At 34.8% G+C, this 27,043-nt stretch overlaps 2 protein-coding genes across 5 annotated transcripts; both read right to left on the bottom strand.

Annotated features, from left to right (window-relative positions):
- Positions 1–710: 710 nt before the first annotated feature.
- On the bottom strand, positions 711–19,099 carry LOC149780524 (uncharacterized). 4 transcript variants are annotated; one of them, XM_089937531.1, is made up of 5 exons: positions 18,632–19,098; positions 10,766–10,828; positions 6,293–6,400; positions 5,664–5,739; positions 711–2,694 (listed from the first exon to the last, which is right to left on the bottom strand). In XM_089937531.1, exons 1-5 carry the CDS (start codon positions 18,708–18,710, stop codon positions 2,661–2,663), a joined length of 360 nt encoding a protein of 119 aa, XP_089793657.1. In that variant the 5' UTR covers positions 18,711–19,098; the 3' UTR covers positions 711–2,660. The 4 variants fall into 4 exon arrangements, with proteins under 4 accessions (XP_089793657.1, XP_089793655.1, XP_089793654.1 ...); XM_089937528.1 differs by lacking the exon at positions 711–2,694 and adding an exon at positions 4,315–5,196 and having other exon boundaries at positions 18,632–19,097; XM_089937530.1 differs by lacking the exon at positions 711–2,694 and adding an exon at positions 5,059–5,311 and having other exon boundaries at positions 18,632–19,099.
- Positions 19,100–24,103: 5,004 nt separating this feature from the next.
- On the bottom strand, positions 24,104–25,583 carry LOC149780525 (uncharacterized). Its single transcript, XM_089936392.1, has 2 exons — positions 25,489–25,583; positions 24,104–25,110 (listed from the first exon to the last, which is right to left on the bottom strand). Exons 1-2 carry the CDS (start codon positions 25,572–25,574, stop codon positions 24,867–24,869), a joined length of 330 nt encoding a protein of 109 aa, XP_089792518.1. The 5' UTR covers positions 25,575–25,583; the 3' UTR covers positions 24,104–24,866.
- Positions 25,584–27,043: the final 1,460 nt, after the last annotated feature.

A 27,043-nucleotide genomic window follows, 5' to 3' on the forward strand; every position in this document is an offset into this window, starting at 1 on the left:
TAAGGTCTGCAGGCACAGATATTTCCGCTGACTGGGCAACTGCACATCGAGATCTGGTCGAGGGATGGATACGTAAAACCTAATAGCTGACCTCTAAATGTTTGCCACTATCCTTGAAAATAAGTCTGTGGGCGCTCCTGGTACGCTACGAAGGTTCAGGAAATGTATGCATCCGGTATTAAATCTGATAAACCAGATTATGTCCAGTCCTAAAGTTGTTTTAAAGTTAGGGTGGTATAAGTGTTCTGTCGTATGGGCACGGTGGTAGATATGCATGTGTTCCGTGGAAAGGACAGGTATATGTCTCTTACCAAGTGTCAGTGCTTATGTTCCGGAAAGTAGTTATAGCCGGTACTGAGGTCAGGAAGGAGATCTGTGTGGTACCAAGTAGATAGATAAGTCCGATGTTACGGTCAAGAAGGTAAATATATCCAGTGCCAAGCTCAGAAAATATATGAATGTTGCCAAGTTCAAAGAAAAATATTATTTCCTTACATAATAATGGTATATAGTGGCTGACCTGATCTAACAAGGTTAGCAGGGTGGGCAGGGTGGATAAGGCCAAATATATCAAACAAATGAGACATTTAATAGCAGGAAAGGATTATTGCACCTTCTCTTATGTGGTACCTTTGTGTTCATTACAAAAGAATAAAGTTACGAATATATGCTCCTAAAATAAGTAACAGAAAAAGGTAAAAGGTAACAAGTTTCGTAAAATACAACAAATACTTTATTTCCCTAGAATACAAAGTGAAAATGGGAAAAAAGAACATACGGAATTGCGAATTAAATCTCATAATAATCCAGAATTACAGACACAAGTCCTAGTAATTTAAAGTCCGGAATAAGTTGTTAGGAGAAGTCCAGAATAAATCCGAAAATTGACGGCGATGATGTGTCTGTGGTAACTTGTAGGGTGTTGAAGTGCCAACAGTCTTTTGTTGAATCACAGTAATATAATTTCAGTTTGAATTCTCTATGAATTCCAGTAAATGTCTCAGTCCAAGAAGTTTATCAGAGCACTTGTGTATTTCCAAAGAAAATAATCACTTGAATTAAAAATTTGAAGAAATACAATTTCCAGCCCAAAAATGAAATACTGGAATTAAAGCATAACTACAAAAATCCTCTCAGTTACAATATTATATAGTTCTCTACTTGCCATCAGGTCACAGTTATCATTTTCTAAAAAAACACAAAAGCATTTCCTAATGGAAAATAAATTTCTAGAATAATCCTAATGTTTACAAATACAACCCATAACATAAGTATGTCCAATACACAAAGGAAATTTCAAACCCTAGACCCAGACCCAAATAAACATATTTGCCTCTATTAATAATACTACTGATTTTAATCCCATACACACAGAGAATAATTTAACTATGTATTAGTTGTTTACACAGAATAAAATTTAAAAAATGTCAATATGGGTCAAGCAGAAATGAATTCAATTTGGACAAGGTCAAGTCCAACATACAATGTTACATTATAATAGCATGTAATGAAATTAAAGAAAAATAATAAAAAACCAACTAACAAACAACGTGAATTAAATATGCATACCAATACACTGTAATAATGAAAAGCGATTCTGCAGCACAATAATTTTTCATATACATACATCGACGAGTGATACGGGTCTACATCACTTGCTTGAGTTAAATATATTACTAAGCATAGTTTCGATATAAATGTTTTATGCAAAAATGAAAAGCTTAGGTGACTAATATTTCACCAACCATAAATCAAACTTATGCGTCACTATCTAATATCAGAGCATCACTGCACACGCATTGCAGATAAAGAAACTAAAAAAAAAAAGGTGACACAGGGACTGCAAAAGGGTATCTTAACCTGTGTGAAAGGGAGCAGGTTTCTAAAATTCTAGCTGAACCCAACTACAGATTTCCAATATCGAGTACCCGCCTTCACGGATACGCCATCTAAAGCAGAAGTGAAGAGAGAGAAAAAATCATCGACCGCTTAACTCTCCTTAATATATCTAGACTGGCCATTGTACGGATTTAATCTTTGTCTTGCTGTTTTAACAAACTTTAATTCAGTGAACGTTGTTGTTGCATGAAATCACATTTTCTTGACGGCTGTCTCTCATTTTTGGCACATAATTTGGGTATCTTTCGAACATATATTATTAAGATACTGAAATGATCGCTATAATGCATTAACTGTGAATTTTATGAAGGAAAATAAATTAGTCATAAGACATAACATATGGGTTTTTGTTGTTGTTTGGGTACTGCCAGTTAAAAGCCATATAAACTCACAAAGGGTTAGGAGATAGCTGTAGAGTTTTGTCATTTGATAAAGCGCATATTTATGTATTTTATCAATATAGTAAAGTAAGAACATTCAATGTCTCATCCCCACCACATTTATGTATTAGCAATTTCATATCTGTAATCCAATTATGGGGACGTTTTTCTACATATTATATAGGGGGCAATGTTGCTATAATAGTGATTATTCCGTAGCACTGAATAAGGATCCAAGTACCAATGGGTCTTCATATGAGTAAAGTGTTTTTCCTCCCCAGCGTGCATAATCCATTTGTCTTGAGCTGTCTCTTTTGTAGGCCATAAGCGCGTTTGCAGATTAAATTCCAGAACCCGCCTAATCAGCTAACGAGAATTCAGTTAGTCTGTTGTGTGTATTGAGATGTTTAGTACGCTGGAACAAAGGGAATTCACATATTATTTCCCTTAGTATTAACAAAATTACCGCTTTTGTTTATGCTGAATTAGTTACTCTGTTTATGCAACTGCAAAACACAATTTAAAACGGAACGGTAAGTTAGGAATATAGTCATATTTGTGTATATTGGTACATACTTGTGAAAAGAAAGAGAAAAAATCCAAAATACAGTTTTATTAATAATTATATTTATATATGCAAAATAATTCCAATGACGGATTTTGTTTGCAATATTGAAAAACGGTTTGATACCATTTCTGCCAATTTATTAACAAAGATTTAAAGAATCAATCTTTTGAATAATGAGATGACTTACTGTTCAGCAATTGTTTCGGAATAGATAGCTTTCTGAATTAGTTTTTAAAAGATTATGTATACAACGACCTCATACATTTCCTTATAGTTTCATTCTATGTGCAAGAATTTGGGGCAAATGTTAAGAAAAATGCTTAAGTGAATGAATACAATTGCTCTAAACCACACACCTTCTGAATATTCAGAGGATACACATTTCTACAGATGATACTGAAACATCCCTCAGAGATATATTGAACTTATTAGAAACATTTTACCACATTTCCTGATTATAAATTAGCATTAAAAATTCCGATTCGAGCTTAAGCCAAAAACCACATTACAGTAAGGATTGTAAGACAGATTGGGTCCTTGGTAAATTAAAACCTGTATGCGTGTATCTTTCAACTATGGGTTGTGATATTTGGAATATAAATTCAGAGGATACAAAAGATGAAAGAGAATCTTTCCCTACAATATGGAAAATGATAAAAAAAATTATTTTGTGTACAATAACTAAATCCTAACCATTATTAAAATTTTGATATTCACTTCAACCTCGATCAGACTGCACTCAAATTTCATATTATATGATATGGGGCCTGGGGTATCTGGTTAGGACAACATCAAGAGACAGGTTTTTGAGCAACATGGTTTTGAAAATTATATACACTAAAAACTGTTATATGAGTATAGACAATATCTTCCATAAGGCACGGCATTCAAAAGCACACAAATGGATTTCTGTCTAACACTGACAAACGTTGACTTCTACCTAACACTGACACACATAGACTTCTAAAACTTTCATAAAACCAAATAAAGATTTAAATAAAGAATTAAAAAAATTTAACCTTGGAAGAAATGTCAAAAACATGCTGTTCAAGACACAGTATAATAGATTCGTGGAAAAATAAAATGCCCTAGAAGCTTGGAGAGGATTCACACAAATTATATATTAATAGAGTGTACGTTTTATCCACGGCATAAATATGTTCTTTGTTACCTTTGTCTTGTAATACAGTAAAAAAAAGTTTCTGCTTCCAAATTTGGTACGAAAAAGGAATCCACAATAGTATTGGTATACTAGCTAACGATGGTACCTTGAATTCTTTTCAGGAGTTAAACGCGATATATCAATTAAAAGTAAATATTTGGACTGTTTATCAATATTACAGAAAACACACACACACACACACACACACACACACACACATACATACATACATACATACATACATATATATATATATATATATATATATATATATATATATATATATATATATATATATATATATATATATATATATATATATATATATATATATAAAGAGAGAGAGAGAGACTGTCTAAATCTGTACAAGCCTTGAAATTAAGTGCAAACACTCCATACGTTTATACTGACCTCACGAAAATGAATTACATGTTCTTTGGATTTCTGACAGTCGGGTTAATGAACCATGGAAAACGTTGTACCACAGGAAGATAAAATTATGCCCTTCTTGGGTTTTGCGAATGTATACGTTGTCTACCTTGTAAGAATCGTTTAGAATTAAGGACCATATTTTTCATGGACTCTGAAAGCCGTGCACTAGTATGATATTTTTGTCATAGGGACATTATATAACAATGCTGCAATAATGTTTTGTAAATTTGGATACATCTTGTTCTAACGGTTCTGTTTTGCTTAGCTGTTTTCTTCTTCGCCATAGTGTACGTAATGTTTGTAAGTTTCAAATGCTGTCGTCGTAATACACTGACATACATTGTTTCTCGGTAATTTCACTATGGCATAGCCGTGTTATTTCCATGAGATCTAGAAAAACGTCTTAAATTGTGCCGGCACGTCCCTCGTCAATAGTTTGACATGTTGTACTGTGGTCACGGCTGGGAATTTTTATATCAATTTTCTCATACTCATGGTAGTTTGTTCCCGTCTGTGATGCCTTATCACATAAATATATCCCTTGCTCACTATTATCATATTCATATCCTGATGTTGGCTTGTTTCCATACTGTATGTTCTCAAGACCAATCTGCACTTCGTAGATTGGATTAGAGAACATCTGTTTGGTTGCTTTTCCCGATGAAAGTCCATTCGCTACGTAAATAGGAATTGAGTTATCTGGGATTTTGGCAAAGCTCTTTCCTAGTCCTAGTACCCGATCCTTCAGCTGTCCACTATATATAAATAATGGCCACGTAAGTTAGTAAAGATGATGAAAACTGATATTGATTAATCCACTGCAATCAAAACGACACATGCTTGAACACACGTGCACACGCACACACCAACCTGAAGAAAAACATATTCATTATTTGTACCGTTAAAATTTGTTTTCTTTTCTAACAGTACATATGAGAGTGTGACGACCATGTCGGGATGACGTTACAAGCGAAATTGTATAAGGTATATGCGTAATCCTAAATTAACGGTTGGATAATCAAAGGAACGTTTTGTTTTCCTGAGTATGCATCTTTAGTTTTGTTAATAATTACAAGCAAATTGTGAGTTTTAATTTTCGTTACTTTCAACGGAGTAAAATACTCGTGGTGTAAATTCTCTCTCTCTCTCTCTCTCTCTCTGCAAAGACAAACTCACGAAGTCAGAAATGTCATATTTCAACCAACTTGTCTGAAAATGATACCTGAAGACAATGTAAATGACTCCAACAAGCATCACCATGCCAATAAGCGCTACAGGTAGACCAACCTTCAGGGCAACTGAAAATTATTTGCAAATCTCTATTTATACCATTGAATATAAGAGCATATACATAGACGTCTTGTATATTCTATTTTTTTCATTTTCATTTGGTCACGATAAGTTAACATTTACGGCCTGAAGACAATCAAAAGTTGCAAAAACAGTGGAAAAGTTTGTATGTATGTATGTATGTATGTATGTATGTATGTATGTGTATGTGTGTGTGTTTGTGTGTATGTATGTATGTATGTATGTATGTATGTATGTATCTGCATAGAAATCTAGATTTATCAACAAGTTCCTGACCTTAAGATCATTTTTGAAAATGAGAAAAGTTGATAATTTAGATTCTTTGGTTACTGTTTTTTTTATTTCAATGAAATTTACGTGAAATAAGAGCTTTAAAAATGAAAAATGAATGGGAAATAACTTAACATACGGTGTTTTTTTTATCAAATACGCGAGAAATCAGACTGCTTTTAAAACTGTTTCAGATGACAAAAAGGAGAGAGAGAGAGAGAGAGAGAGCACATCACAAGCGAGAGTAAAGAAGTTGCCTATCTTGCTCACTTTGAGCTGTTTCCATTCCATCATGTATGGGTTGCACCAACATCATGGCTGTCATTCCATCCATACCATTGGTCGCATTATTGTCAACTGTGACAGATGTTCCTGTTTCTGAAATTTTAGTTTTTATATTTAGAAAAAATATTTAGCAATTTAAAATTTTGCACTCAGCAGCGCAAAGATGTGAAAATATAAAGATAAATGTGTGCACCCAAATCTTTCTTTCTTCCTTAAACAGACATCAGTGCTTAAATATTTTGCATTAATGTTCCATGTGATATCCACATTGTCACAAAGAAAATACACATTTGATATTTATTATAATGATCTGACACAACACAATACATTTTACATGATAACGTTGTGGTGATACCAGTTTCAGGTTTTGCATAAATCCCAGGTTGTTTGTACCTCTACCGATTTCAGTTACGAACACTTTAATGTGATAAAAAATGAACAGAACTTAGTCATTGCATTCATTGTTTTATAATTTCTAATCTGACAGTGACCAGGGTCCCCTAATATTGTCATCATATGTGCGTATCATGCTCAACGGAGTTCCATACTTTCAAGGCGTCATATTGTGTACACTATGGCGAGTCCATATTCCTAGGACAAAATAGTGATGTAGATCATCCTATTTGGTAACTACCGGGTAATTCCGTAAATTACCACAAGGTTGAGGGTTATTTCCCTTTGAACATATATGCATATAAATTACACAGCTTGTTAAATCAACGTGAAAAGCAAATTGATGGTTGTCATTCTTTTCATTTGCATGATTCGACATTGTAAACATCTGAAGCAGATGAAGCAGTTTTTACTTTCTATGTACATACATGTGTAGTTGCCTATCCACCCTTTCGCTCAAAATGGACTTGACCAGGAACTGGAAACGACCGTCGAGCAGGGTTGTCATTTACTCTTAAAATTTCTGTTTGGTATGAAACGCGTTTACGATAAAGGTGTTAAGGCTACCATGGTCGTAATCAGATTTGAAATTTTAAATCAATGAATGAACAGACTAAGTTCTGTGCATCTTGTGCAAACTCATACGTTTCGTTTTTTTAAATCAGCAGGGATGTACAAACAAACAGGGAGGTATATTCAGACTATAGTTAATAGCATACATGCCAATTTGTACAAGGAATGAAGATTTAGATGAACAAAAAATCTACTGTTTACAGCATTAATACTTGAACGCCTCATATCTTATTAAATGTATAATAAATTGACATTAAAACAGCTGATTGATGCTAATAAAATCATAATTTAATTATATAGTTCACCACCAAATATTCAAAGACACATTAACAGTTTTACATACTTAATAACAGTTGTTGATTTAGTAAGTCAGTCACCTCGATTATATTATGTCCAGGACAGATGGAGTCCTCTTTATACAAAGAGACGGTAGTGCGGGTAAGGCTCGTTGACTCCCATAACAACTATTCTGGGTTAGATTATATCACTTGGACACTTTACATAAAACACATCAGTAGCAGTTTCTCCAATTTGATGGTAGATTCGTATTGTTGACTTCACGATAACTTGAGTATCAATCGGATCGTAGTGCTCCAATTATTTTACAGGAGAGGGGTTATTGTCTGGCGACGTATTTGGTTTTATTATTTAAACTATTTACACTAATTTCTATTTCGATTTCTGGATGGCGAGTTTCTAAACGAATGGTGACACTTTTTAGCTATTAAGGCGCATACTTTGTTGTTCAGGTCTTAGGTGTCAGGACTCGGGTATAGCGCAGTTAAATAAATAAATGTCAGGCCATGCAAGATACACCAAAGTTTCTTGTTTGAAAATTGCTATTCAGATTCTTTTACTTTGTATCAATCTTTTTTTCTCAGTTGGAATTTATATAAATTCGTTCTTCATGGGAAACATTATTCAAATATAGATCCGTTACAAGACTGCAAACGTACGAAGTTATCGTTGTTGTGAAATGTTATTTTACAAATAATTACATCAGAACAAAAATTGTTCAGACCAAAATGATGCCAACTTCAGTCCAAAATAATGGAAACTTCAGCCTAAAATGACGCAAACTTCAGTCTAAAATAATACAAACTTCAGACAGTTCAAGGATGTCGAAGTGTTCCCATGTGAGAGTGTGAGTTAACAAATCCTCTTGTCTTAAACTCATTACGAGACTCGTCTTTGTTATCTTGCTCTTTGGAATCCTCTGAAGATTCTGTATGAGGGATAAATTTTCATAATGTCCGAGTTCAACAGTCGGAAATAAAATTAACTTCTGCAGCACGAGTGTTCGTATAGTTATACATATACATTTTGTATGTTCTTCCCAGATTAAGCTAACGTAAAACATAAGTTACAATATTTGCAAGAAAAAATGTCTCTCCCAATCATAATATCGAGATTCAGAAACGTTATTTGCATTCATTCATATGGCATAGAAATAATACGGCCTACATCATGATATAATGACCACCGCAATATCTACTAAGGACACTAAAAAGTCTCATTTATGCAAAATCTGAATAATAAAGTTTCAAGTAATTTGTATCTTCTGAATTTACATAAATCAAAATGTTCCAATATACTTAAATGGTGTTCAGTATCAACTGTAACATGTTTCTTCAGTGGCGTGTTGAAACTAACCGCATCGTCCTGGACGCCAAGTTAATAAATGTCGATTTTATTCCCGTGTCTCGCTATTGTTTCTTTGCATCATATGTTCGCATTAAAATGACTTGTGTTATACAATGATTGAAGATTAAACATCAATGCATTCTCTGAAAGAGCTGTATTAATTTCGTGCATTTAATAACGGTAACTGTTTTGTTCATTGTCATATACAAAGAGTATCGAGATATCACGGTGGTTTCCGGTATATTTTCTCCAACCGTTCACAACTGAACGCATTCGTACATTTTATTAAAGAGAGAATCTGCCTTGTCATCGTCACCAAACCATAATATCACTCCTGTCAAATGTCCTTTATATGCGACATTAAAACAAGTATTTGTATTCTTTCCACCATTCAAACAATATTTTGTGTAACAAATTATGAAACTAAGATACAGGAAGGAGAAAAAATGTCTACGGGGTACTCGCGTTGAATAGCCGTAAATATGACTACCTGCACTCCGCACTTTTACATTGTGTACGGCAAATAGGTAATTCTCTTGAGTGCTATTGTGCATGATCTCTCTCTGTCTCTCTCTCTCTCTCTGTCTCTCTCTCTCTCCGGCTTAGAAAGAGAAAAATGTCAAGCTTGTTCTTATCCTGGACAAATAATCTGTCATGTTTTGTCCGGATGGATATATTTCAATGATTCTCTTGAATGTCACAATCTTGCATATTTCGTTATCCAGTCACCATGGCAGCTTTGAGTACCGCAGAAGCTGCTAGAGCTATCATAAGTCAAAGTTGGGTGTGCAGGTAAGGCATTTCTATCCCATGACGATACATCTTTTTTAGATTAAAACTTTAGAAATTGTACGATTTTGCAAACTATTTTTATCAATACATATCAGTAGCATGTTGTCCTATCTGTTGGTACATTAAAATGCATTCATATAAGAACTCGAATCAGATTATAGTCTTTCTAAATTGGTAAGGAAAATGGCATGTTGTCTGGCAGCATATCATTTTTATATTTAAGCTATTTTGTTTTATTAACTAATATTGTAGATTTCTAGGTTGTCAGTATCAACTAATCTCGTTTCATTTGAAATGTAACATCCTAATCACGGTTGCCAAGTGCTTTGTTATTATTATCATCTTGTTTAAGTGTCAGTAGTAAGCTATAGATATGGTAAATGAAAGTCAGACTTTGAACCATATACACAGAGGTATATTAGGAACAGGATATATGCATGTGTATAATTTGTTTCCCTGGAATTTCTGTAAATTCTTCCTTCTTTGGAGAGATATATTAAGTGGAAGACATTGCAAGCATTTGTAGTAATTATTGTTGCGAAATGCCGTTTCATAAATAATTGCATAAAAATGCAAGTATAACACATACTATTCTGTAATCAAACTAGTATTTTAACTTTGGAGGGACAAATCTTCAACGTACAAATATTTGAAATGTTGTAAATTTAAAAGCAATGAAGGCCCGTGCTTTCTTATTAAACCGGTCTCGTTAGGTTTCAGTGGTAAGATATAGCAATGGTTAATAAGAGTCAGACAGTGTTCAATACACAAATGGATATGAAAATTATTGTTGAAAACTTTTCTTGTTTATCAGTTGTTTACCTCTTTCTTCAGGAGAGTTTTTATTGAAACATATATCAAATAAAAGACAAAGCAAAAATACGTAGTATTCGTTGTTGCGAAATGCTATTTAACAAATAACTACAAGCAATACAAAGGTAAAACAAATTGTTCCGTAGCAAATAATGCAACTTTCAGACCAAAATCATACAAACTTCGGGCATGGTTAAAGGATGTTAACATGTGCTGATATGATTGTGTGTGCTAACATCTTACCTGTCTCATCGTAATTATCAGACTCGTCTTCTTTTTCTCGCTCTTTGGAATCGTCAGAAGACTCTGTTACAAAAATAGAGTTTTATTTCGAAACGATAAAATTGTTGCCAATCGGCGATCATCAGTCATCTCAAGAAACAAAATACATTAATGTCAGCAGCACAAAATCTTCTATAGCACGAGACATATAAACTGAATACACCATTACCAGCCTTAGCCATTGTAAAGCATAAGTGACACTACTGGCAATAAATAACGTCTTACGCAATCACAATATAGAGATAGCATGCAAATGATATGGTTTACCTCAAAATATAACCACCAGAGTCACTACAGCTGTTTAATGCGCTAACTTCTAATTTACGCAAAACTGAATGATAAAAAATAACGTAATTCGTATATTTGATATTTAATTAAAATCTAGATAATGAACGGAAGGGCAGAATATTGCGGAAGCCATAGCATGTGGGGTGAACGTCTTACCTAAGAGATACTTTATTCTGCATTTGAATTGGCTTTAAAGGTATTTAACCATTTGTAGAGCAGGGCTATTGCTGAATGGGCATTGTCAGGTCGGATACCCCCGAAGGTGTTAAGAAACCTGGACTAAAATTAAACGATAGGAGTGTCGACCATATATAGGAATGAGAAAAACTAAATCTTCCAGTGGTAGGAACTTATGTTTTAGGTTGAAAAATAATGCATAATTCTTAGTTGTAGGCGCACATGGAGACGTTAATATGCTGTTAGCTCCCAAATGGCAGAGAAGTGTCATCGGAGGCAGAGCGGGAAGCCTTTTTTGCACAAGGAGTTTGAGCTGTGAGCCACTCCTAGAATTAACTCGTAAAAAGAAAGGAATTTGAACTGGGTCTGAAATAAAGGCTTCCAATCAAAGCTAACAGGGTGCTCGTGAGAGACGGCACGGAAAGATTCTAAAGTGATGGAAGGAATCGGGAAAACAAGATGGAAGGAAGAATGAAGGAGGAAATAAGAGAAATCAATAGCAGATGAGTACCAGTGCCTAATTACTGCACGGAGACTCTCTCACAACAGGCCACAACTTCCATGTGATGAAGTAAATGTAGTGGCATTTGGTTGACCAGACAATTGTTACGTCTAAATAATATTGAACATAGTTCGAATAATTTTCGAAATAGAAATTGAAGATTTATGTCCTTGAAATTATTCGCATTGATTTTTTTATAATTTATAAAATCATTAGCTATTTAACCTTGAGTTTTTCTGTGTATCTAGAGTGACAGCATTGCTGACTGCGGTGTCAGAGTGATTAAAGGTTATTGCACGCCTTCTACAGTATTATTTATAATACCGTAGCGGATATGGACTATTATTTATAATACCGTAGCGGATCGGGATTATTATTTATAATACCGTAGCGGATCTAGGTTATTATTTATAATACCGTAGCGGATCCGGATTATTATTTATAATACCGTATTGGACCCGGATTAATATTTATAATACCGTAGCGGATCGGGATTATTATTGATAATACCGTAGCGGCTCTAGATTTTTATTTATAAATACCGCAGCGGAACTGGATTATTGTTTATAATACCGTAGCGGATCTGGATTATTATTTATAATACCGTAGCGGACCTGGATTATTATTGATAATACCGTAGCGGATCGGGATTATTGTTTATAATACAGGAGCTGATCTGGATTATTATTTATAATACCGTAGCGGATCTGGAATAATACCGTAGCGGACCTGGATTATTATTTATAATACCGTAGCGGACCTGGATTATTATTGATAATACCGGAGCGGATCTGGATTATTCTTTATAATACCGTAGCGGATCTAGATTATTATTTATGATACGGTAGCGGACCTGGATTATTATTTATAATACCGTAGCGGATCTAGATTATTATTTATAATACCGTAGCGGACCTTGATTATTATTTATAATACCGTGCTTGTGACAATCTAGATATCCCAGTACACTTTGATGTTTGCAGATGTCATCAGCATTAAGTAAAGTTCCTTCAGTGGCTTTCTGCAATTAACTCCATCGAATGAACCATTGTCAAAAATATAATAATCTGAACAATAGAGACAAGATTTTTTTAAAAACAAAACAATTAAGGCAACTTTTTTTTAAAAAAACTTGATGAAAATTTGTTTTCTATGAAATCCTAAATCCTCGAATATATTCGAAAACTATGAGACAACAAGTACATTGTACAAAAAGTATATTGTGCAAAAAACATCGAACCTATTACCTACACTTAGACTTACAGATCGCGCCTCTGTTTTCAACGAGTGGTCCGAAAAATCGTGTGCTGCTGAACTCCTATTTGTTCTGCGTTACTCGTTTAGACAATACCAATAAACAGTAACCTCATTTCGTAAGCTAGAAATCAAAGTGGTATTTCTGTCATCAATATAGATCGGTAAGCAATTATTTATCTGACTTCGCAGATATTGCTGAATTAATCACGTTAAACCTATATATGGAAAGGATTATAAATAATGTATTTGAGAAACTAAATACATGGGCAAAAACTGGATTATTCCTTTTAATACGCTAAAAACCAACATGTTATTGATTACAAACAGGCACACTGGTTTTTCCTTTTGGAAGTTCTTGTTTGATAATAGGAATTGCTTACTCTTAAAATTGATAGACTAATATTCTACTGCTAAATGGGCTAGTCTTATTGATCGGGGCTAAATGGGCTAGTCATATTGGTCGAGAGTGGGTACCCGAGTGACCTAGTGGTCAAAAGCGCTCATAGCTATAGATCACTGCCATCTCACCTCTTACTGCGTGGGTTCGAATCTAGGGCTAAGCAAACGTGGGAACGTGAGAAAGCTTTTTTTTCCCAGTAGATTCTCTTGGGTTGGTGGTTCTTCTCTGGGTTTTTCTGGGTTCTTCCTCCATTCCATCAATTATACTGGCCGCCAAGTATAGCATGTCTTGTGCTGACAGATGGCGTTAAATCCGATAACAACAACAACAACAACAACCATAACAATAACTACAGAATAGCAACAACATATTCATTGACAAATTCAGAAATATTAAAAGTAAAAATTCCAATGGACACTATACGAAACCACTTGGAGATGCGATTATTCATAATGTATTCGAATATAAATAATCACGTACTTTACTACTCATGTGACCTTCTTCCGCAAATGAGTTACGTGGCATCTAGATACGGTGCGTAACTGTGGCATCATTACATCAATTCCTACCAGACTTAAGATTTTTCAGACGTCATTTTCCTAATCAAGGAATGTATGTTGGGGCTCTCTTCCTGACGATATGCAGAAAATTCTCCTAATCTTTCTAGTCACCCCTTCCCCCAGCAAAACAGGAAGAATCTCCTAACACATTTGTGTAATCCAATCAAAAAGCCAGCAGTTATTATACTAACAGCAAACTTTGACAGATATGAATCAGCCTCAAATCCTACAGCAAACTTTGACAGATATGAATCAGCCTCAAATCCTACAGCAAACTTTGACAGATATGAATCAGCCTCAAATCCTACAGCAAACTTTGACAGATATGAATCAGCCTCAAATCCTACAGCAAACTTTGACAGATATGAATCAGCCTCAAATCCTACAGCAAACTTTGACAGATATGAATCAGCCTCAAATCCTACAGCAAACTTTGACAGATATGAATCAGCCTCAAATCCTACAGCAAACTTTGACAGATATGAATCAGCCTCAAATCCTACATTTACTTCAATCCAGGTAAAGCTGTTGCATGCTTACAACTGAACTCTACTTCAAAGAATCTATGGTAATCGATCTGTCTCAAACGCATACGATTGTGATCGTCCACGCATGAGCACGCACAAGAACACTTGTGTCAATACCTGTCTGCTCTTTATCCATGCACACTTTTCCGAATTGATAACAGGACAATTCCTTCACACTTGTCATTTAAGTCTTTCTGTATACGCGTTCGTTCCAAAAAACAATCCATTGCTTGTACATACACTCAGTGGAGCCATATGGAGATCGATAATTCCACGTTCTACTTATGTGCGTTTGTCACGATTAACGACGGAAACAGCAAATAATTCTACAACTGAAGTGTGAAGTTACCTGACTTCAGTGGGAATATGAAAAAGATAAGAAGCAGGAGACTGGTCCATACCGGAAAATCCATCCTTCCGAGCTTGATTGCTGTAACAGAATCTGATTTCCGTTCTCTATTACGGATAATAATTCGTTTAGCTTTATTAAAATGTTACACACGTAACAGGCTGCTGATTATTTGCCTTCATATTCTTTAACCCCTGTCAATTATTACTGATTCATTATTGAATTTAATTTTAAATAGTAAACCCGGCCTTACCAGAATATTCAAGTGTGTAGAAGTGATGCGTGGAAACGTAAATATCTCCGTGAACCGACAAAGCTTGTATTGTATCCTCTCTTGCGTACATTGTCACGTTCACTTACTATTTTTGGGTTTCACGCCGGTGTTCAGCAAACGGTTGACTACATATGGCGGCTAGTGGAGGAAGAATTCGGGAAAACCCAAGTAACAACCATCGAAGCACGGTAGGTGACTGAAACGCTTTTTCATATACCCACATCCGAACACGAGATTCGAACCCAAGCGGAATAAGGAGAGATGTCAGTGATAGGTAAAGGTTTATGCATGTTCATAAGAAACGAGGTTATCTCCACACAAGCAGCCACGGCTGATAAGGGAGAGTAGCAGATTGTTGCCTATGGCTTGCGACCATGATAAGATCCGTATTATTACAAATTGGAATGGAAACAAAACATAAAACTGATTCAATGGACATTTTTACAGTAAACAAAGATTAAACGAACTATCCTGTCATTCATACCAGCATACCGTTCTTGATGAAGGGAAATAACCAAAACACAACATGCTAACCAGAATAGCAGATATATAATCAAAGTCTAAGTTATTCCAACATCACATTTGTATATTTTTTTTTTTTATAACCATTATAACCATTCACACAAAATAGTATGTTGGATACAAATTTGAACATGATCAAGAATTCTCAGGGAAATGAAGAATAAACAGAAAGTAAACTGTGTTTACTTTTTAATGTGTTTGTGTTTTTAATGTAGCTTTAACAATTTGAGTCATCTCACTATGATGTCGGCTGTGTGGCAGTTTATAGTGATGTCTTGCACTGGGGAAAACATGTTACACCGAGTCATCTTATCTTGACAACAGGTTGACCAGTCCTAAGACTAACATCTTTATGCTGAGTGCTAAGCGAGGCAGTTTTAAGTACAATTTTTGTTTGAAATCGTTATTATGACTCGACCAGGGTTCGAACCCACGACCATCCCACATCGGAAGCGGACACTCTAACCATGTAGGCCACCGGAGCTGTTTGTTTTCTATGTGAGTGTTTACGTAAAATTTACACATCTAAAAATACATAACCATGATCATTTAATCATTCATATATATATATATATATATATATATATATATATATATATATATATATATATATATATATATATATATATATATATATATATATGTTGGCTTGAAGCAGTGATTCTGCAAGAGACAAACTGTGTTATACTTCTTGTAGGTATGATATTTTGTTCGTTCTTACACCCGTCGGTAACCCTTATGTGTGGTTTATTTTACTTTTATACGCATTGCCGAATGATTATGCATCACTGTATCTCAATGGGATCTGCTGACGATGAATACATCCGGTCGAAAAGTATGCTAGCGTCACCTACATGTCATGATTTAATTACCTCGATTATATTCTTTGCCGGACAGCTGCGCATGCTCTGTATGTTGTTAAAGTAATCTTAATCCAGTAGGTGGTACATCGAGTCCCATGACAATAGTTCTGATTTAAATTATATCATGGAACACTTTACAGTTATGCCTCGGACATCAATCAAAACACATCAGTAATATTTTCTCCAGTCCAGCGGTAAATTCAAAGACAGACTCTAATGACTGGAATATAAATCTGGTCCAAGTCCTTCTATATTTGTATAAAGTCTCCAGATGACATAATCTGTGGCAGTTTATCACGTTTTTTATATTTGAAATATTGTACAGGCTTCTGTATTTTGAGTTCAAAGAAATGTAGAAATGTTGAAAATGTATAAGTATAAATGCCCCGTGCTTTGTTGAGTAATCTATATTGTATAAAGTCTCCAGATGGGATAGTATGTGGCAGTTTATCACGTTTTTGATATTTGACATATTATACAGGCTTCTTTTAGAATTTCTGTATTTTGAGTTCAAAAAATTTAGAAATATTGAAAATGTATAAGTATAAATGACCCGTGCTGTGTTGAGTAATCTGGGCTTTTAAGGATTGACTAGTGACATGTAGTGTAGTGAAATAAATGTCGGACCATACATAAATATATATTATTTGTATGAATGGAATTTGTATAAATGCGATAGTACTGGAATATAGATGGCTAATTATAAGAAAATGCAAGCATACATCGCAACCATTAGTGTGAAATTGTGTTTAATGAATAATTACCAAAAGATACAAGTTAAACAAATTTATTGTCAGTACAAAATCATGCAAACTTAAGACATGAATCGCAATGTCGAGTTTTGGTCAGTCCAAAATAATGCCAACTTAAGATATCCCAATCACAATATCGAGTTTAGGTCAGTCCTTAATAATGCAAACTTAAGATATCCCAATCATAATAATGAATTTTGTTCAGTCCAAAATAATGAAGACTTAACATATGCCAATCACAATATCAAGACACATAAAGGATATTTACATTCATTCACATATTCAGGGTGAAATGATATTGTTTACATCAAAATATAACGACGACATCTCCAGATCTTTTGAAACGCAGTAAAATCCCATTCATGCGAAACTGAATGATGAAACACATATACATTTGTATCTTTCTAAATTTAATTAAAACCAAGATGCCACAATACACTTTTATGTTTGGGAGTAGGTTCCTAACGTGACATTTTTCAACCAGACCTCATCATCTCAACGCTAAGTTAATAAAAGTCATTTTCGTCCCTGTGTCTAGATTTTTTTTTATTGCATCATAGTTTGCTCCCGGTAAAATTACTTATGTTACAGCTTGACTAGAGATGAAACATCAATGCGTTAGAAAGGGCTGTATGACTTTCATACATTTTATATGAATAACTTTCATGTTCATTACCATTCATAAACGGATATAAAGCTGTTGTCCGGATTTCTTTCTCCAATTATTGACAATTTATTGGATTTGTACAAACTCTTTATTCAGGGTTGCTTGGATCTTGTCACCTTGTACAAACCATTACGTGTTGCTATAAATCTTTTTTTATTTTATAACAAAGCAAGATGTGACATGAAACTATTGTTGCCTCTAAAAAACTCAAACTGATTTTTGTGTCGTTTACGTTACACATTAAGAAGAAAAATACGGAAAGGAGGATAAAAGATTAAGCAGTGCACTAGCTGAAAGGTGGTAAAAATGACGTACATATCTATTTTATACAATGTACAAGTCTTCTTGTCTTCTTGTGCGCGCTCACTCGCGGGTGTTTGTATGCCTGAGACGGAAAGATAATAGCATATTTTCATTGTTGTGCAATTTACTTTTAACCAAGAAACATATATTTATCTTGTCCATATATAATTTTCCCAATATCGATAACGGGGTAGTTCCTCTACAATTGTTGTAATTGTCATTTAGTTCTTCAGATATACGTACGCTTTGGTAAAAATATCTCTAGAGTTTACTGCACTCGTTATGGAACCATATGTAGCTCTTTAATTCTACATTATACTGATGTACGTTTGTCATGATTAGCTACGAGAACAACAAACCATTCTACTAGACTATAGTGAGCTTACCTGATTTCAGTGGGACTATGAAAAGGACAAGAAGAAGTAGACTGGTCAACAGACGAAAATCCATCCTTTTTAACTTCATGGTGTTGCAGAATCCGATTTATATTCTGTGTTCCGATTATAATTCTCTCAGGTTTATTAAAGTGTTGCACTCGTGACAAGTTCTTGGTCACATGACTTCCTATTATGTAATCTGCTTCAGATGGATCATTAGTGGGTTGAATTTTAGAAACAGAGTATTAACAAAAAATTAAAATCTGGCCTTGCACAATTACACATATGTAAAGAAACAATTCGTGACGTAAATGTTATCTGAGAACCGATAAAACCTCATTACAGAATAAACTGTAGTAGCAACACACGATATAAATTATGTTCCGATACATCAATTATATTTGTTTTAGTTTTTCTAGACTGTTGAAAGTACACGTCGCAACTTGGTCTTATCGTGACTTAAAAGTATGTATCACGTCAGATACTGACAAGTTATTTTACTAAGAATATGAAACACGACTTTAACACAAATAGTCATGCGTATCGTGACATTGCTTTTCCTCAAACTTGCACGATTTTGTTATATTCAATGTATGTCATATCCGATTCCAATACTTTTGGACACACACATATACTTATATGTAAATACATATATAGACTAAGTGATGACAACACGCGTTAGGGTTAAGCTATACTAATTATGTTTAAATTTAAGCATTATATCATTTCAAGTATATTACTTCATATCTTGATCTCGTCCATGTATACACTATAAAAGTGTTATTTTTACATTTTATGACTTTATGTTGGTATGGAATTTTAAGAACTAGGTTAATACGGAAAGGGAGACGGATAAAATGAAAGAAGTGAATCTAGGTCTACCGAAGATCTAAAGTTACACCAAAACACATTTAAAACGCTCAATGAAATTCATTACTTCAAACTTCATCATCCAAGCGAAACTGATTCCATTTCTAGAAACTTTGAAACCAGTATTTTAAATTATATAGTCTGTTTAGAACAGTTGGTGAGTTAGTATGGAGATCAATGAATAACAACTTTGACATTGTCTTTAACTTGCCACCTAGTCAAGTACAAGAAGTAGCCATGTTTATCTAATTGTGATGTGATTTTGATTTTTAACGTAGCTTTAACAATTTCTCAGTCACATTGCTACGATGTCTGCAATGTGGCAGTTTATAGTGATGTCTAGCACTGGGGCATCATGCCGCAGACATGTAGCATGATGTCCCACCCAGTCACATTATCCTGACACTGGGCCGACCAGTCCTAACACTAACCTCTTAATGCTGAGCGCTTATATAATTGTAGTAGGCTGTGCATTTGTCATATGTTTGACGAAATACAAGGCGTTTATTTATCGACTTTAACCCAGTAGCAGCCAAGTAGTAAATCAGAATACAATGTGCCAAAAATTTGGCTAGTGAATGTTCTCCTAAATATTTGAAGCACGGCACAATGCTCAGTTTCACTCTTTTTGACTGTATTCATGGTGCATCTAGTTTTACTGCACCATGTGGTCCTATTTTCATGGTACATCTCTCGTCCTAATGTACCCTGTCACCCTATTTTCATGGCACATCTCTCGGATTACTGCAATCCGTGGCCCTATTTACGTGATACATCATTCGTCTTTCTTCTATCCGCGGTCCCATTTTCATGGTACATCTCTCGTCCTAATGTACCCTGTCACCCTATTTTCATGGTACATCTCTCGTCTTACTGCAATATGTGGCCCTATTTACATGGTACATATCTCGTCCTACTGCAACCCGTGGCCCTATTGTCACTTCGTCCCTCATGGACGGGCGGCGGGTTCAGAAGGGGCCCGTCTTATCATCAGCTTTTGGTTCACTTGAGGATATACTATCGTATTCTATGGGAAAGATCTTATTCTAAAGGTGTAATTAATGAACATATGCGCCAAATGAAGGTAACATTATTTAATGACAGAAAATATAAGCCAAATAACTCAAGTGACCTATAGGAGAAGTCTGTGAAATTATAGTGTGACTAACATTATGCGATACAATATATTATGAACTAAAGTGATGTTAGTTTAAGCTGAATCTGTTAGTAGAACACAATTTTTTTTTATAAAGCTTGTTAAAATAAGTTATGACTAACAGGAAGCTGCAAGTAATTACATATGTTTTTCTAAGTGAAAGTACTTTTAAGTATAGATCTACAGAGCTGAAGCATCCGAATCCAGTGTGTCAAGCAACTAATTAGCAATAAAGACTAAAATACTCATGTGTATCATGTTATTTCTTACATGCAGGGTTAACATGGTTAGTACTGAGTCAAGATTGGTTGAGCCATTTTGTATTTAGCGCCTTCGACAAAGAGTAGGAAATGACAAAGGTCGTCATCATCATCATCATTTAAATTATAGACGCTTTCGCCCATATTTACAAAGGTCGTGAACGCTGACCTCTTTTTATACTATTATTATTACTGACCAATCAGAATTAGCACTTGCGATCATCGGGCAAGAAAGAATTACTGACCGATCAAAAAATCACGCATCAAACATTCTATGCTGAAAGTGACGTAATCGTATGAACATGAGGACCCAAGAACACGAGACACATTAAAGAATCAATTCCACACGAATGATTACAAATACAATGCAACTACACAAGACGTCATACATTTAAGATGTAAGTAGATAAGCCGTGTCATCAAAATGTCAAAATACTTTTCTTCCAACATCTGTCGACAACACATCGTAGCGGTAATACACAACATGTGCTCCGCATGAATGAACGTTCAAATCACGTCTGGCGAAATAAGTCTACTTATCTGTGAATTAAAACTGGGACATTTTAAGCATAACAAGTACGTATAACTAATATGGTTATTCCTAGTTGCATGAAATAGCTCAGTTTATGAACAAGATATATATATATTACGATGGTGCAGTGAACGAAACTTGCCATGCTGTAAACATACTAAAGTTGACTTTAAAGTTGACCGGATATACCACCATAATACCATTTACATAGTACATCATTCGTCTTACTGCAATCCGTGGCCCTATTTACATGGTACATATCTCGTCTTACTGCTATCCGTGGCCATATTTAAATGGTATATCATTCGTCTTACTACAATCCGTGGCCCTATTTACATGGTACATATCTGGTCTTACTGCAATCCGTGGCCCTATTTACATGGTACATATCTGGTCTTACTGCAATCCGTGGCCCTATTTACATGGTACATATCTCGTCTTACTGCAATCCGTGGCCCTATTTACATGGTACATATCTCGTAGTACTGTAATCCGTGGCCCTATTTTCATGGTACATCAATCGTCTTTCTGCTCACCGTAGTCCCATTTTCATGGTACATCTCTCGTTCTAATGCACCCTGTCACCGTATGTTCATATGTGAGGATTGCTACTATTCAATGTAACTCCCACATATCATTATCAAGGGGTAAACATGAGAGAGAGAGAGAGAGAGAGAGAGAGATCCTATATCAGATGGAGCCTCCAGCACTTGAGCTACCAACCGTAAGTCAGGATGACCCTCGAATACAAGAAGTGTATATTTCTAGTCGCGATGAGGTCATCAGAACAATTTTTATTTTGATTTTTAAATGTATAATCATGAGCCAGAAAGTTGAAAGGCTCTGATGGTGGTCAGTTAACGATTGCAGCATAAGAATTATATGAAAGAATATGTAAGAAAGATTGTATATAGGTTTGAATGGCCATGGTTGATTTGATAATGAGAAGTAAAGGTTTAGTAAAATTAATCTTTTGAGAACTTATGCTAATTTTAACTGAGAAAAATGCAGACAATATTTTACTATAAAATTTCAGTCCTTTCACAGACTTGATTTGGAAAACCCATTATCGAAATGTACACCTCATTCCTTAGGTGTGAAATTAGAGACACGTATTTCAAAAACGTGTAAAAATGCAACGGGACATATTGCTTTCCCCACATAGAGTCTTGCATCAAGGTTGGGCTGTGCTACGCAGTATATATATTTCACCTAGATCATTCAGAAATTGAAAGTTTCTTTTTTAAATTTTTAATCTGATGGTGTTTCCATCGGGTTACTATAGGAGCTGAAATAGCAATGCGAGTCACTCAATATACAACTGTGCTTACATATATTCAAAAATAAAAAACAGTCTTCTGATTATTGTTTTATTATTGCAAGTAATGTTGTATTCATTTGATGAAGGTGATTAGAAATTGAGACAAAACCCAAGGAACATGACATTTCAGGTTCGACGTATGCTAGGCAGCTGGCCTGTCCATTTTTATGCTATTTTTTTTTAAAATCCCTGGATAGACAATACACCTCTCTAACATTTAAATTCAAGTCGTGAATTTTACGAAAAGCCGCATGAGACACTATTTGAGATGATAATTACAAATGCAGGGCACTTACAGGACAGAAAGATTGCGATCTGAGATCTATTCCATTATACTGTAATAAGATGCCGTCGTTTGTCAGGGGACATAACCAACAACCGATAGGCTAACAAGAATCATAGCAGATACGTAATCAAAGTCTTAGGAAGGTTATTCCGACTGATTTGCATGGTGCATCTAACTATTCACACAAAAAATTGCGCTAGAATACAATTTTATCATTAGCATGAATTGCCAAACAATTTGTAAAAAATATATAAATAGGAAGTGCAACATTAGTGGAGGTTTACTTTTTATTTAATTCATTTTTAAAGAAGTAAATAACCTTTCTCATGAATACAAGATATTGGAGAATTCGGGTCCTCCACGTTGTATTCATGTTAAACGTTGCGGAAGGTGACTGAAAAATAATTAAAACAATCTACGGAAAATCCATCAGGTTCGATACGAACTGCATTTCCCGTTAGGTTATCTTTTTATGCCATAGAAGAGTAAATCCGTGGATGTAATTGATTGAAATCGAGTGGTCGAGTGCTCAAAAGGACTCACCGTTACGGATCATTGCCATCTCAAATCTCTCTGCGTGGATTCGAGTCTCGGGTTCGACCATTGTGGGTATGTAAGAAAGCTTGCCAGTAGCTTCTCGTGGGTCGGTGGTTCTTTCTCGTGTTTTCCCTGGTTCTTCCTACAAAATTTATACTGGCCGCCATGTATAGCCTATCTTGGGCTGAAAAATGTCGTTAAACCCCTAAACAGCAATAACAACAATAATAACAACAACAACGTGGCATCTGGTGTTCTCATAGTGCATATTTGCTCTTGTTTGGAGGGGAATTTCGCCCTGGGTATTGTGGCATTGTTAACTGACTTAACTATTCCTGCTACCTATCTTTTGTTCTGCACTATATAACCAGAATTGTGCTGATTTGCTGCCAGACCCTGCACATACATACATACATACATACATACATACATACACATGCATCCATGCATGCATACATACATACATACATACATACATACATACATACATACAAATAGACATAATAAAAGACAGGCTCATTTCGGAGTTGATGCATTGTATATTCACACAGTATTATGAAAATGAAATCCTCTTTTTTGACGTAAGGTTGCTCGCGTATGGTTAACAATCGAAAAAAGTGGTAACAGTCTATTTGAAAAACTAGAACAATCTACGGCCACAAACTCAATATATAATTATTTACCTTGAATGAATGTGTTAAATATGTTTCGACTGTGGACACCCAGGTGAATGCCAATGTAAAAAGCTGTCACAAGAAATAACCTTACTGGCATTCATTTAAGTCAATGCATATAACTCAAAATCCATACATCAATAAACAAAGAACCTTGAATTTGGTGTCAAGTTTACAAGAAGACAAAAATGCGATGCTTTGCTTTAAGATTAACGGTGAATTCTTTTAACGATGTTTAGTTTTTTACATGTGTATGTTAGCTCTCTTTCAATCAGTACGCAACACTAAGGTCCGAGAATTTCTTGGAAACTGAAATATGTTCCTTGAGTACTCCAGTCACATGGACAATATATTACAATATCACCTTAATGTTTCTATGAATTTGGATACACTTTGTTAGCAACTGTACTAACCATGTTTATCGTGTGTGGACGTCATTCTGCAAAAATTGTTTTGGAAGGTTTATATGTAGGTGCTGTCGTACGCTATTTCACCATATTGTCTCTGTGGCAATGCCAGTGGTTGTCCATTAGATCTGGCAAAATCGGCGAAAGACGGATCTAACTGTCCATTAGTAATGGTTTGATACGTTGAATCTGAGTCATGTTTTAGCACTTATTATCATATGCAAATATTGCTTGCTCCATATTATACTGTCCATCGCCGGCTGGTGGCATGCGTTCAGACTGTATGGTGACATGGCCACTCTGCACTGCGTACGTCGGATTACCAAACATCTCCTTAGTCCCATTTCCAGGTGACGATCCATTCACTGTGTACAAGGGAATTGACTTCTCAGGGATTTCACCAAAGATTATTCCTAGTCCCAGCACTCGATTCTTCAACTGTCCACTGTACATTTATTAAAAATAATAACTAAACAAGTCAGTAGATATAATAATAAATAAAGTATAAGCCATCCGGTCTTAATCTTATCAAAGGTGCTTGTCTTTCCTTTGCATGTATTTTTATTATATTATGTACAAGTAAATTATTGTGTTTTTCTTTATTCATTTCGTCGTTTGTTTTTATATATAAACACATACAGTACCAAAAAAAGAAAGAAATTTCTTAAGAAGGTTCTCCTTGTCGCTCTCTGTCACTGTCTTTGTCTCTGTCTCTCTCCGTTTTTTTCTCACTCTTTCTATATCCCGTATCAATTATCAAATCATCAAGAAGCTCAGACGCTATATTTCATATTTCAACCAATTAGTCTTACAATTGATTTACCTGGAGACAAGGCGAATGATTCCTAGAGTGATCACCAGACTAAGAAGCGCTACAGGTACACCAACCTTCACGGCAACTAAAATCATTTTCGAATCTTTATTTATGTTGTTGTTCAGAGCATAAGAATCTATACATAGATATTTTGTACATTCTATTTCATTCAATGCCATTTGGTTATAGTCTGTTCTGTTAATAGTTATGCTTAGGAGATACTCAAAGTTACAAAAATAGTGGACAGGTATGAATCAAAAATGAAAATGTTATTATTAAGCGAAAAATCTACGACTCCGCTAATACGTTCATATGATGCATCTATTTATTTGCAAATAACCATGCTATTAAATTTATTAACATTTTGATATGCTGCTACTGAAAATCGTTCCTTTAACATAAAACCAGTTCAAATAAAAAAACGTTTGATGATTTACTTTTTCAAAAGATTGTTTTGTTATTTATATAAAGTTTATTTGGAATAAGAATCAAAATAAAACGAATAAGGATGGGAAATAACTGGCATAGACACGTATTGGTATCAAGTACGCGTAAATCAAAAAGCTTATAAAACCGATTCATAAGGCAAGAGAGAGAGAGAGAGAGAGAGAGAGAGAGAGTACATCAAAAATGAAATAAAAGAAGACTTTGCGAGAATGAACTTACTGTCATTTTCTTTCTGTCCATCTTTTGCTCCATCTTGTACACTTTGAGCCATTTCCTTCCCATCGGGTCTTGTTTGTGTCGTCTTTATGGTTGCAGGTTCGGTTTGATTGACAGGTATGACATATTCTGTTGTATCTGAAAGTTCACATTTTATTATATTGAAAGGGAAGTAGACGCCATGCAGGCTATACGATCAGTCAACATTTTAGTCAATTTGCCTATGTGTACGCAATTTCGATCATTCGAATTATAATTTCAACAATTCAAAATTATTCATATCTGCATTATCTCTTTATATTTTGTTGGATTCTACCACTGAAACATTATTGTTTAAATAGCGAGTTAAGATACGGCACTGTGGGTGGCGGGGTATTTTAGTCCTATAACAATAGGCTTGGGTTAGATTTATCACTGGATATTTTACGGTTGTGAATCATACTTGTACCAATCGTATCAGTTGCGTTTTCTCGAATTTGATTGTAAATTAATTACAGACTTCATGACAACTCGATTATCAATTTAATCATAGTCTTTTCATTGTCTAACAGGAAATGGCGTATTGTCTGGCACCGTATTTATTGTTTAGTATTTATACTAGCGTCTATTTGGATTACTAGATAATAAGTTGTTTAAAAAGCCGAAACTTTTTAAGTATTGTAGGCGCGTGCTTGATGATTAATCGTAGCTTTTAGGCGTCTTGACTGAGATAAATAAAAACTATTCAGGCAATGAAACAGCATGCGTTTTCTTTTGAAAAAGATTCTTTTTCAGAATAATATCCAAATTTCAGTTTTCTTTCCCTCAGGAAGAATTTGTTTAAATTCTTATTTCACGTGACATATTATTCCAAATATCGATCATTATAAGACAAATCAAGCATACATAGTAATTATTCTTG

This window comes from Sinohyriopsis cumingii, chromosome 16 (genome assembly GCF_028554795.1).
Source record: "Sinohyriopsis cumingii isolate HCF-2022 chromosome 16, ASM2855479v2, whole genome shotgun sequence".
Taxonomy (NCBI): domain Eukaryota; kingdom Metazoa; phylum Mollusca; class Bivalvia; order Unionida; family Unionidae; genus Sinohyriopsis; species Sinohyriopsis cumingii.